At 49.6% G+C, this 12,983-nt stretch overlaps 1 protein-coding gene across 6 annotated transcripts in view; it reads left to right on the forward strand.

Annotated features, from left to right (window-relative positions):
• GPM6B (glycoprotein M6B) overlaps nt 1–12,983 on the forward strand; it is a 152,277-nt gene that overhangs the window by 118,577 nt on the left and 20,717 nt on the right. For 3 of the 6 annotated variants that reach the window (XR_004385276.1, XM_032880161.1, XM_032880159.1), the window contains exon 2: nt 840–959. The exons of the other annotated variants lie outside the window; for them this stretch is intronic. Coding sequence is in view for 2 of the 3 variants with exons in the window: in XM_032880161.1 (XP_032736052.1) it covers nt 840–959 (120 nt within the window). In the remaining variant the exon portion in view is untranslated. The remainder of the gene's footprint in view (nt 1–839; nt 960–12,983) is intronic. 6 annotated transcript variants of the gene reach the window in all.

Consider the following 12,983-nt stretch of genomic DNA (forward strand, 5'->3'; position numbering starts at 1 on the left):
GTTCTGTGTGATTGGCATACGTGAACTGGCATACTTGACCTTCTGAGCTCTTAGGGATTTTAAGACTGTGGCTGTACTCATAGTTACGAGCAGCCTTTTCTGGGTCAGGGACACGGGCAGACCCGTAGCTTTTTCTCCAGTCCCTTAAGAAGTGGGAAACAGAGTGCTCTATGACACAGGGACCCGAGTTCCCAGGAGGCCACTCGTCACCATGTGGGTGAGGAAGCAGGGGTTGCAGCCCAAGACCAGCAGCCCATTTTCTCTAAAACACTGGGAGGTCATCGGAACAGGATTTAATCCAGAACATTCTGGACTCCGAAGTACTGAGCTTAAGACGAGCTGACAGAGAATACTGCAGGTGTCAGTGGGAGGACAGGAGTTTGGTCCAAGATTCAGCAAGTCATGGGCTCACTGGCCAGGTTTTCAAGGCTGCAGCCGGGCCCTACCACGGAGGCCGTGATTATGACGCTCTGTTGGTCCAAAAGGGAAACAACCAGAAAGACCAGCAGCAGTCTTGGGAGAAGCCAGATTTCCACCCTAAATAGCGTCTGCCCAAAGTGAATGTTCTGAGGGGCGGGGTGGAGGCGGGGGGACATCCTGGTGACAAAAAGGAAGGAAAAGGCGGTTTGGGTGAGTTTTGTCAACGTCAAGAACGGAGGAGACTGCAGCGTTCTCCATGCTTCCTGCCTCGGTGATCAGCCGGTAGGGAAAGGTTGCATTTCAGTCTCGTGTTTTTTAAACTCGTCGTTTCCTTTAACTGTATGGTAAGAGAGTAAATGCTGATATAGAACCTTTGCTGGAGATAGAGACACTGACTCTTTGCCACCTGAAATTGGCAGTGAACAGCAGAGCTGAAATGGAAATTGGCAGGTACCACTGGATGTACCCAGGCTCAAAGAACCACCAGTACCGTCCCGTGCCGACCCTGGGGGACAGGGCTAGCCCCTTGAGCAGTCCAGGTAAATACAGCCTCGGGCCGAGTTCGAATAGCAAGTCAACTGTTACCTTTAATATTATTTGTAATGGCTCTTTCAGTGTGGTGCTATTTTATGTTTTGTTTGATGCATTAATTTGTTCACAGGGGCGCGGGTGGAATTGGCTCTTGACGATTTTTTTAATCATCTTTTGTTTTTCTCTCCTCCTCTCCATTCCACCCCATCTTTGGCCTCTTTCTTCTCCCTCCTTCCCCTTTCCTTGCCCTCACCTCCTCTTCTCAAAGCGAGCAGTGTGCAATGACTTAAAGCTTGGGGGGTAACTCCGAAATTGCGAATGTCTGAACCAGTAGCGGGGGGCGGCGGTGGGTGTCACGTGTCTCCTCCACAACACCGAGAACGGGGCCAGGACGCTCCAGGAGCCTTGGCTCCAAGAGGACCGGTAGTGTCCCCAGGTGGCTCCCGGCCCCACTGCTTTGCAGCACTCTGTTTGAACATCATTGTCTTTGAGAAGGAAAAATCCAAGCCCATGACATGAGGATCGGATAACTGTACTCGATCCCATCAGGTAGGTCTGGTGGGTCTGGTTTCCAGTTTCCTCACTTGCAAGGAACACTGGTCTCCCAGGACCGCAAGGTTCTAGGTTGGAGTGAGACGTGGGGGCCCAGAAGCGGGGAGAACGCCCACCCTCCCACTTGCCAAAGTCTACACCTATCTTAGACCCGGCTCAGTTAGCGAAAAGTCAGAGGACTTCAAGTTATTTAAAATGTGCATAGATGGGGATGGTGTTCCTTAGTGTTCCTTAGTGTTACTTCTCCCAAATGGGTGCACTGCATACTCTTTCAGGAATCAGTCAGAAATGATCGTGTAGAATCTGTAATTCAAGAAAGAGCAACCCCGAGGTACGGTGCAGGACATGCATTGAGTTCCAAAGTCTAACCCTATCATCAGTTTAATACAACTTTTTCCTTCAAAACCCATATTGTGGCTTCGGATTAATTAACATGAAGTCTGATTTCGGATTTCTACATCTTGAATTACGCATTTTGTGTTTTGACCTATGGCCGTTAGGCACCAGCAGTGTGTGTGCGCGCGCGTGTTCCAGTTAGAAAGAGCGAGGGAGAAGTGATATAGACATCTGTTCTCATACATCCTTGAAGGGTTGGAGAGGGTTCTGGAATCTTGATTGAAGAATTGCTGTTAGACATGATCTATTCGTATAGTGCAATACTATTCAGCAGTAGAGTAGAAAGAGATGTTGCTACGTCTTATAACTTGGGCGAATCTCAAAAACATTACACCAAGTGAAAGAAGCCAGACATAAAAGACCAACTCTTGTCTGATTCCATTTATATTATATTTCCAGAATTAACAAATGCACAGAGAGAGAACATGGATTCCTGTTTGTCAGAGACTGGTGGAAAGGGAGTGTGGGCCGTGACTAATGGTTACAAGGGATCCTTTTTGGAGTGATGGGAAGGTTTTAAAGTGACATTGTGGTGATGTTCACACAACTCAGAGCCATCGAGCTGCACACTTGGCACCGGTGAATTGTATAGGTAAAGGGTACCTCATGCTGTTTTTAAAAAGCGCCCCCCACCCCCACGGGCCCCAGGACCTTTAGATATGCACAGTTTGTGGGGGAGGGGGAGATATTTGGTACCAGGACAGGAAGGCTTCCAAGTTACCAGAAACTGCTAGAAAGCGCCAAGTAATCTCAGATCTGAACCGGTTTTGCTGCCGGGTGAGCCACACCAAAACCCCCCATCCTGCGTTTTCAGAGCTTTTGGAATTCTGGAACACTCTGAGGAGAAACACAGAAGTCTGACAGTATCCCGTTGCCGGTAAGACTTCATGTGAGAATTCTGTGAACGAGCAAGCAGGCTCTTGTCTGAGGGGGAGAAAACAAAAGCCCTAAACCTGATTTCTAGAATCATCTTCCCAGATCCTGCAGTGGCCTTTACAAAGCGCACACAGTCTGACCTTTTTGTCTGTACTGACTGTGGTCCCTGGAATGCACGTGCCTCCTGGGCACACACCCTGGGGGGATGGTTTGTGGCTGGACCCAGCCACGTGGCCCTGGTGCAAGGGGACCCGACCCAGCCGAGTGAGCGCCTTCCCAGTCGCTTGGAGAGTTTGTTGGCTCTTACATCAACGCAGTTGCCATTCTGTACTTAGATCCCAAACCAGATGGTGTGAGGGAAAAAATAGAGAATTCCATATGGCTCTGGTGTGTCCCCTCCCCCCCCACCCCTGAGTTCTCAGTTTCTTTCCATGGGGCGGGGAAGAGGTTTCCAGAGAGGCCGAGCTGATCTCTGCCACAGGAAAGTGCCCATCCTGTACGCGGCCATGGTAGCAGTGAGCCCCTCCGCCTGCTGCCCCAACTGGCTTTCCCGGTGGGGCTGCTCGACGCTGGTGTAGACGGTGTGGTGTAGGCTTGCGAGTGGAGGCCCCGGAGGCTGGATCCTCTGCTCTGAGTGCGATCTGCAGACTGGCCTCACCTGGAACCTGTGACAAATGCAGAGTCTCAGGCCCCAGCCTAAACCTGCTGGCTCACAGTTCGTGTCTCAGCAGGATTTCCAGATGGTTCCAACAACATGCGTTAAAGTTGAGAAGCACTAGCTTAGAGGAAGGCCCAAGTAGTAAGAAGGGAGACCTGGAAAGGAATTGAAGAAGCGATTTTTTATCCTCTAGAGATCTAGAAGTCTCTTTCTCTTTGCAAAGGCTGAGGACTGCCCTGGGGCTTCACTCCTCCCCGTCTGTCTGTGGAGAGGCTGGTTATCGAGGCCCTGAGTCCTGGTTAGTTTGAAGGACAGTGACCTTGGATTCTCTCTTCTGCTTGTCTGAGGCCAGGCCTCCTGGGGGACCTTGGTTTAAAGTCTTGGTGAAGGGGGGTGGGGGAGGGGCAGCACAAGCGGGAAAGGTCTGTCTTCTTGTGGCAAGGAGAGGGCGAGGGGACCGCTGGTGCAAGCTTAGGAGAGACTCTCAAATGCCCCTCTTCGCGTTCCTTACTATACCCCAGTGACTCGCCAGATGCTGGTACTTCCTCTAGGCTCCGAGCAAATGCCCCAAGGCAGACCCTTCACGTGCCGGCCCACCCCCAGCTCAGTGTCCAGTCTGAGAGCTGAGCAGCAGCAAAACCATCCCCTTCACCAGTCACCAGTCCCCTCTCTGCCCATTTCCCAAATCCGAATTGTTCTTGTGCTCGGTTTGAGAGGGCCGTAGATCATTCCAGAAACCCAAGGAGCGCACGCGCGCATGCCCTCACACCCATGGTCATGGGTGAGTTCTAGGGAGCTGCCCTGGTGTGACCCGGGAGGGCGAGCCCCCTCACATCTCCAGCCTGTACCCCTCATGCGTTTTGGCTTAAACCGGGGTTCATCGTGGACGCAGGGCAAATGAATCACAGCCCAGGCCCCCCGCGATAACATTTTGAGGGTTTGGGGGGTTTTCTGGTGGTGGTGGTGGTGGTTTGAGATCTTTGCAATTCGTTTCCTGCCGTGGGTCAATTGTTCCGTTTTTCGCATCACCTACAGGCCTCACGAAACACGTGCCGTAGACAGCGAGTCATGATTTTAGAGCTCATTTACCAAAGGCTGTTATTATGTCAGCCAAATAGGTATAATTTCTTGTTTATGAATGTTCGTTTTTTATCAGCCGTCTTGTTGGTGTGTGGTTATGCTTGATTATGTAACAGCGGCTGCCGTGTTCAGGACTCCCTTTGCCTCTTGGTCTCGTGGCTGATCCCCTCAACTCCGAGTCGGCAGACAGAGAAAGGCAGAGGTGAAAAGCACGTCGCTCAGTATTGAAGATCTGGACCTTTCTCTCAGACACGACATCTGGTTGTAGGGACACCGACTTGGATTATCCAAAGCAGCGATTCCCCCCTCCCCCGTCTCTTAGAATTAGTGACATCTGGTCTTGGCTCCCTTCATGATACCCCTTGTGTGCTATGTTTCCGTTCGAGTTCATGAAAATGAATTGTGCTTCGAGACCTTTTGGCACCCTTAAGAGCTAACTGGAGATGCTGTGAAGCAGGAGGCTCGAGTCCGCCCACCTCCCCAGGCCGTGTCCTTTCAGGCACCCCCTCCTGTTCACTCACAAATAAGCCACACACACCCACGTGTTTCCATGTCTGTCAAAAGCTTATATAAAATGGCTTTTGTGCTAAACAGAAAGCTCCGCGTGTCAGAGAGTCATGTAGGTGGGATGAGTCTTTCTCTGAAGACCATCATGCTTGCATTTTATCTGGAAACTTCTGTGGATGGAGCTTCCCCCCAAGGAATAATTGTAGTTGTAAAGTGTCAGGCAGGGGGAAGTAAAGGGATCAAAATGAGCCTTTCGTGCTCTTAAAACAACCCTGTTTACGTTCCTGTCCTCTTTCCCAGTGGTAATAAGCAGAGGTTATGGACATTCCTGGGAGGACTTGACTTAGCCCAAGCTGGTGATGCCACCCACCGCATTTTTTGTAAATAAAATGTTATCAGAACACACCCCACCCATTCACGTACAGCTTGTCTGTGGCCGCTTTCCTGCCACAACAGAATCGAGTGGTTGAAACCACATGCTCTGAAGAGCCAGAAATATTTGCTCTCTGGCCCTTCACAGGGGAAGAAAATCCTGCCAACCCTTGACTTGAAATGCTTGCATTCTTAGCCCACGTTGCAGATTTAATCTATTTACGGAAGACAACACCCAGAGACTTTGCTAGTCACTCACTTTCCTGAGGTCATCATCAGGGATCCCTCCTTTTCTTCTCTCCAGGCTTCAGAATCCTTGCTCCCCGAGGGGACCCACTGTTCACAGGCTTTAGGCTAAGGCTCAGCCCTTCTTCCAAGCACCTTGGCCCTTTCTAGAAGCTCAGCCCCTCTGGTCTCTTTCAGGTTCTTCTCTGAGCATCCCCATAATGAACCAAGTCCTGTGACATGATGTCAGGGGGTTCTTCTCATCAGCTGTGCCCTCCAGTATCCTTCAGATTTTCTCTTCTGTGACCTATAAAGCCTGTGTCTTTTTAATCAGTGTAATATTGGGGGTCATTTTTTAAAAAAGCTTTATGTATTTGAAAGAGTGAGAATGTGTGTGGGGAAGAGGGGTGGGGGGCAGAGAGAGAGAGAGATAGAGAGAGGGTGTGTGTGTGTGTGTTAAGCAGACTCAGTGCTGAGCATGGAGCCTGAGCGGGGCTCGATCTCATGACCCTGAGGTCATGACCTGAGCAGAAACCGAGAGCCATCTGCTCAACTGACTGCAACCCCCCCAGGCATCCTGGGTCTTTTTTTTTTTTTTTTTTAAAGTTTTTATTTTAATCACCCAGTACTCATCAGGACAAGTGCGCTTCTTAATCTTGGGGGTCATTTCTCTAAGTGGTGTTTCAGAGTCTGAGTCTCTGATGCCCTGAATCAGAATCACCAAGGATGCTGGTTAAGCATTCAGATTCCCGGGCCCCACCCACCTTGGGATGGGTCCCAGGAATTTGGTATGTTTTAATATGTTCCCCAGGCAATTCAGATGTGCTCTGAAGTTTGAGCACCATGACTGTATGTGCAGAGGGTCATAACCTTGGTTAGGAAACTATATCCTTGTTATACCATCTCTGGCAAAGTATCATTTCAGTTCAAGATACCTTTCTGAAATTGAAATTCAAAGGCAACTTGTATACCTGTTGACGCACCAAGGTGCCCCAAACTAAATCACCAAATTGTAGCAGACCGCATTACCGAATTCGACGACTGCTCCTCTTGACGTTCTTATATTGCCATTGTGTTTTTCTGTATTAAAAAATGTGGGGATCCTGTTGTAGAGTCACTGGCAAACTCCAGAGCTATGGCTGCTTATTCATTATCTACTGTTGAGTGGCAAGTTAAGTTTGAATTTAGCAGCTAGACACAACATCTGTTATCTCCATTTCTGCAGCTTGGGAGTCTGGGCTTGGCTTAGCGGTGTCTGGATGTCCAGTGAGGCCGCTACAAGTGTCAGCTGAGGCCGCAGTTTCATCAGAAGGCCCAACCGTGGAAGAATCCACTTCCCGGCTCACTGTGTGCTTGTTGGCAGGGCTTGCTCCTTCACAGACTGTTGGCCCAAGACTTCTCTGGATTCTTTGCCATATGTGCTTTCCCCTAGATCCCTCATGACTTGGTAGCTGGCTTCATGAGAGAGAGCAAGTGAGCGGATGAGAGAGAAAGTTCTGGCAAGCCAGAAGTCATGGTCTTTGGAAACCTCATCAGGGAAGCACGTCCCTAGGTCCAGGCCGCACTCAGGGAGAGGGAATCACACAAGGGTGTGACCATCAGGAGGTGCGGGGACCTTCGGGAGTATCTTAGGAGGCTGCCTGCCACAAGCCGTATACACATTTCCGGGTAGACGTGTGTCCTTCCTCCCCGCAGAGCGTGGTCTTCTCTCCTTGAGGACAGTGGCCCCTTCACTTTCCTGTCACCAAGTAGAGGAGCCTGTGGGTTCTGCAGCCACAGAATCTGTCCCCCCAGACTACCCCACCCAGGTGGGGGGTGGCTCCTGCCTTTTGCTGCCAATCCTTCGTTACCCAGAGAGATTCACAACCCTCTTAAAATTACTAGTGTCTTTTGTAAACAGCAAGCTTAAGAAACAGGTCTCTCTTTTTTTTGGAAGGTATAACTGACATGTGTATGGTGCTTGCATTTAAAGTGGCCCATTTGTTAAGTTGGACATATGAATGTGCCTGCCAAGCCAGCAGCACAGGCCAGATGGTCCTTCGATTCGCAGGTGTCCCCAGGTCCCTCTGTGGCCCTCCCTCTCACCTGCCCTCTCCGACCGGTACCGATGTGCTTTCTGTCTCCCTGGGTTAGTTTCCATTTTCTGGAATGGCCCTTCTGATGATTTGTTCACATACATTCCCTACCATTTCTCGAGCCCAGCCATTCCTGTAAAATGTGGTGTGACACTGACTGTGTTAGATAATAAAAATCCCACTGAGTAAATTGTAAAGATCCAATTGGTTCTGTTAAACGATGGATGACTCTGTCGGCATCCCATCGAGCAAGTAGAGGGGCTCTGAGTATTTGTTCAAAATGGAGGGTTTTCAAAGAAGGAGGGTGGGGCAAGAAATTTTATAGCGGAAGGAAAGGATTGTTCCAGGGAAGGCCCTTCTTCCCTTAGGGGGAAAAGCAAGGGGTCCTGACATCTCATGCGGATGACCTCATCTTTCCTTGGGGGATGGAGAAGACCCCTGTGGCAGACTCTTTGGCGCTGGCTGATTGAAAAAATTCCTGACTGACTGGTTATGACTGCATTTCTGGGAGAAGCGGACATAGCTAATAGATTAGGTGTTAAGCCCCTGGCTTGGGGACTTGGCCTAAGTGACGCCATTTTGGGCCTGTGGTTTTCCTATTAGAGCTGCTTCATGGCTCCAACCCTTGTCTGATTTTCATCCTTCCTGCCTCTGTGGAACACACCCTGTGCCCTTTGACTAAAGCTCTGAAAGGCCCGTTCTGCTCGCACCCACTCCAGTCCCGCCTACACAGCTGGGCCAGATGGATTTCTCACAGCGCCCCTCAGGCCCCGTCACTCGCCTGCTCACGAACCTGCCTCTGTCCCCGCTGCCTGCCAAGGGAAGGACTCCCGGCTTCTCCCATGATGCTGCCCCAGTGTCTCCATAAAGTCGGCCATGTCCTGACCTCTCCCACACGCCCCTCGTCCCATTGGGCCTCCTCTCCTTCCCCCCCTGCACGCTTGTCCATCTGTCCTAACTGCCAGGGTAGGGAGATCCGTCTCACTCCCCCTGTCCCTGAGTCAGTTCTCTTCTCTCTTGTATGTAGATGGCTTCTTGTCTATGTCCCTCACCCCACTGTCAAGTGGGGCCCCCTGCGCCCCACCCCCTGCATGGGCCCTTACACACAGCAAAGTGCACCAGGAGGGCGTGGATGCTGTCGCCCAGATGCTCAGGGAGGTCGAGTGCTGCTAAAGCTTACACGTAGTTTTCAAGTTTTTTGACTCCCCTGCAGAGCTCTGTGCTTGTCCGATCGGTCACCTGAACCCAGAGCTGGCTTCCCCGGCTCTCTGTCAGCCTCCCCGACTCGCCACACCCCCGGCGGACTAGGCAACGAGCCCCCACGGTGATCGCTAGGAAAACCAGAGCCAGTTCCCACGAAAGGCAAAGGAAGACACCAACAAGTGTCCGTTTCTTGAATTTGTTTACTCTTAATTTGCAAAGATGTCATTACTTTGATCATAATTATCTTGTACTGCTCATGCCATATTGCAAATGTTAGAGGCTAATCTATTTTTAAGATTTTCACAACATGCCGCAAATATGAAAATTTCTTTTTTTTTTTTTTTAAGATTTTATTTATTTATTTATTTGACAGAGAAAGACACAGTGAGAGAGGGAACAGAAGCCCGGGGAGTGGGAGAGGGAGAAGCAGGCCCTCCACAGAGCAGGGAGCCCGACGCAGGGCTTGATCCCAAGACCCCGGGATGATGACCTGAGCTAAGCTAGATGCTTAATGACTGAGCCACCCAGGCACGCCTGGAAATTTCTTATTTAATAAATTTTAGGACAAGAATTTAAAGAGAGCTGTTGAAAAGCCATTTCCTTTGCATCATTAAAAATAGTTGAGTGTTCTTCCCATTAGACCGTTGAACTTTTGGGTCGGTGAAGGTCGGGAGAGAATGGAGAAGCAAGGCATTTGAGTGACTTCTCATTTAGCGCTTTGTCAGGACGCTTCCCATCCACTGACTTCATGATACCTTCTTCATGCCCTGTGCCAGCGGTTCACATGCTTTTGGCTGTTAGGTCCCCCTCACACTCTCAAAAATACCTGAAGACCCCCAACAACCTTGGCTGATGTGGGTTATATCTGTCAGTGTTTTCTGCATTAGAAATTATAACCAACTTATTAAATAATGAACTTATTTCAAATAACAATAACAAGTCTATTACATGTTAATATCATGTTTAGAAAAGATAACCACTTTTCAAAACAAAATAAAACTTCAGTGAGAAGAAGAGTACGGTTTTAGATTTTTATAAATGTCCTTGAGACCTGACTCACTGCTAGACAGCTGGGTTCGCCTGTCTGCCTCTGTGTTCATCCCCAGGCATCTCGGATAACTGGTTTTGGTTGAGGTATGTGATGAAAACTTCGTCTCTTGACATACCTACGAACGGTTTAATGGCCTTTCCATGTATTTGTGAAACTCCTCCTGATAATACACTAAAATTCAACAAGTGGTGGTTTCCTAAAGATTATTTGTAATGTGGACTCTGGAGACATATTCGTGACCTTGTTTTATACTCTGTCGCTCTCCATTGGACTTTATGAGTGGCTCTGTGTACAAGAATGATTTTGCAACCTTACATGTCGGTCATGCAGAAAATACTGGTTCTCCGAGTCACGCAGATCTTCCAGATAACTGACATATTTCATTATGCCACATCAAAAAAGTCCCATTTGTTAATATCGCCACCAGTTTCACCCAGAAGGCTTTTAGGTGTTGGGAAAGCTGGGACTTTCACTGTGGCAGGTACAAGGTTTTCAGAATAACACCAATGGTTGTCTAGCTCACTTAGATCATCTTTGAGAAAATGCTAGACACCCAAGTCTTCATAGCTAGAGTTTGTCACTAATTCAAGAAAAAATGATGTTCCAAAACAAAAAAAAGTACTTGTTTGGCTTGCAACTCAGTCACACTAGAACTTTCCATTAGGACAGCCATCACACTTCGGTGTGCTGCACATGTGCTTTGTGCCTCCCTCCGGCTTCATCACACACACTATTTGAGAGGTGTATTCTTGGGAGGTTGTGATTTGGTAAAATTCATCACTTCTTTACTGTGTCACGGACCTTTTTCAGTAAAACTATTTTTAAATTTTTTTAAAAAGATTTATTGAGAGAGGGTGTGAGTGGGGGAAAGGGGTAGAGGGAGAGAGAATCGCAGACCCCCTCTGAACATGGCACCAGACGCGGGTCTCAAGCTCACAATTCTGAGATCATGACCTGTAATCGAGCTGGAAGCCCAACCGACTGAGCCACCCAGGCGCCCTCCTTCCTGTTTTTGTTTTTGTTTTTTTAACCGTGCATGCGTGCCGTAGAAGAACGCCTGGCGGCTGAGTACCTTTCACTGCTACTGCCTGATGGGAGCTACTCTGTGGCCGGGTCACCGCGCAGATGTCAGCACAGTAAAAACAGTAACATCTCAGGAGCGCCTGGTTAAGCATTTGACTTTTTCAGTCGGTTAAGCATCTGACTTGATTTCAGCTCTGGTCAGGATCTCAGGGTGGTGAGATCAAGCCCCATATCAGTCTCTGTGCTCAGCACGGAGTCTGCTTGGGATTCTCTCTCTCCTTCTGCCCCAACCCCTGCTTGCTTGTTCTCTGTTTCTCTTTCTCTCTCCCTCAAAAATAAAATAAATGAATCTTAAAAAAAAAAAAAAAAAAAAAAAAAAAAAAAAACAGTAATGTCTTAGTGGTATTTCTAAAAAGAGGTTTAACCTCACAGACCTCGTGAAAGAGCCCCCAGTCTCCCAGGACGGCCCAGGCCCCAGCTCCTCCCCACCCCCCCCAACCCCATTTCCCTTTTCTGGCCTGTGGGGCCAGCAGAATAGAAGAGTCTGGGGGTGGGTGAGAAGTGCAGAAGCATGCTCTCTCACCGCCAGCCCCCCACCTGCCTAAACAGAATCTGCATTTAACAAGCTCCCCAGAGAATTTCTAGGCCCGTTAAAGTTCGAGAAAGACTGCTGCCTAACAGGGCTTTGCAAACTTTTCCCCTAAGGGGCCACATGGCAAATATCAGTGGCAACTACCCAGCTCTGCCTTTGCAGCTTGAAAACAGCCGCACGCTGTACGTAACCTAATGAGCATGGCTGCGTGCCCGTCAAACTTTATTTATGGACACCGAGAGCTGAATCTCCTTTTGTCATATCATGCAAAAATAATAAGAAATAATATTACTCCTGCAGGCCATAGGACGAGCGGAGCGTGGCCCACGGTCACAGGTTGCTTCCCCCTTCTCTGTCATGCTTGTTTTCCAGCTTTGGATGCTCATTGAGATGGTTTCAGGAGCTGGCTTTTGTCCTTAAAAAAGCCAGAGCCTCTGGTTCGCGAGCCCCAGCCTCAGAAATCCTGAGGTAATGGGTCTGTGGGGAAATCTGGGCATCAGGGCTTGAAAATGCTCTTCAGATCGTTCTAACGTGCGGCGGGACTGGAGACGTTCTGGGCTGTCATGTTCTTCAAACGGAGTGAAGTGGAAGTGTTCGTTCGTCTGTCTGAATTGTAGAATTTGACACAGACCAGGGCGGCCCGTGTCACCTGAGGGCGGGGCTTCTCACAGCTGACCCTCTTGATGTTTTGTGTCCCCACATCCCTTGTGTGCGTGTGTCCCCGCGTGCGGTGCGAGGGCGGCGCGGTACCCTGCAGGGTGACCAGCGCCGTCCCCGGCTTCTTCCTACAGCACGCCAGTAGCGGACTCCCGGTTGTAATGATGGAGGGTGTCTTCACTCGCTGCCATCAGTCCCCCGGATGTAACCTTTTGTGCTTACGCTGTCTGGGTTATTCTACCTCGGTACTACTGATCGTGATGTGGCTGTCCCGTGAGCTGTAGGGCGTCGAGTGGCGTCGCTGGCCTCTGCTCATGAGAGCTGGCAGCAACCCCCCACAGTGTGGTATCAACGGAAAAATCTCTCCAGATGTTGCCCAATATCCCCTGGGGGGTAGAGTCACCCCCTGGGGTGGGGGGGGATCCGCTGCTTAGTGTCCTTCAGCATCCAGGAGGGAGGCCTCGGGCAGGTGCCACTTCTGTGTCTTTGAAGTCGGTTTCTGTCTGCTTCTATTTCCTTGGTGCCTGTTGTTTTAAAGTTGCAGACAGTTACTTCTTTCCTTCTTAATTTTTTAGCTCCTTGGAAATCAGCAAAGTAGCAAGGAAGGCCCTGTTTAGAGGGCGTGGGGGTGTGTATGAGAGCGGGCCAGAGTGCCTGCATGTGTTTCTCCTTCTCTCTCTCTCTCTCTCTCTCACTCACTCACTCTTTCCCTGGGGAAGAATCTGAGCCCTTGTTCCTGCAGCCAGGATCACAGACAACTCGGGG

Source organism: Lontra canadensis, unplaced genomic scaffold (genome assembly GCF_010015895.1).
Source record: "Lontra canadensis isolate GAN:19392208 unplaced genomic scaffold, GSC_riverotter_1.0 scaffold68, whole genome shotgun sequence".
Lineage (NCBI taxonomy): Eukaryota > Metazoa > Chordata > Mammalia > Carnivora > Mustelidae > Lontra > Lontra canadensis.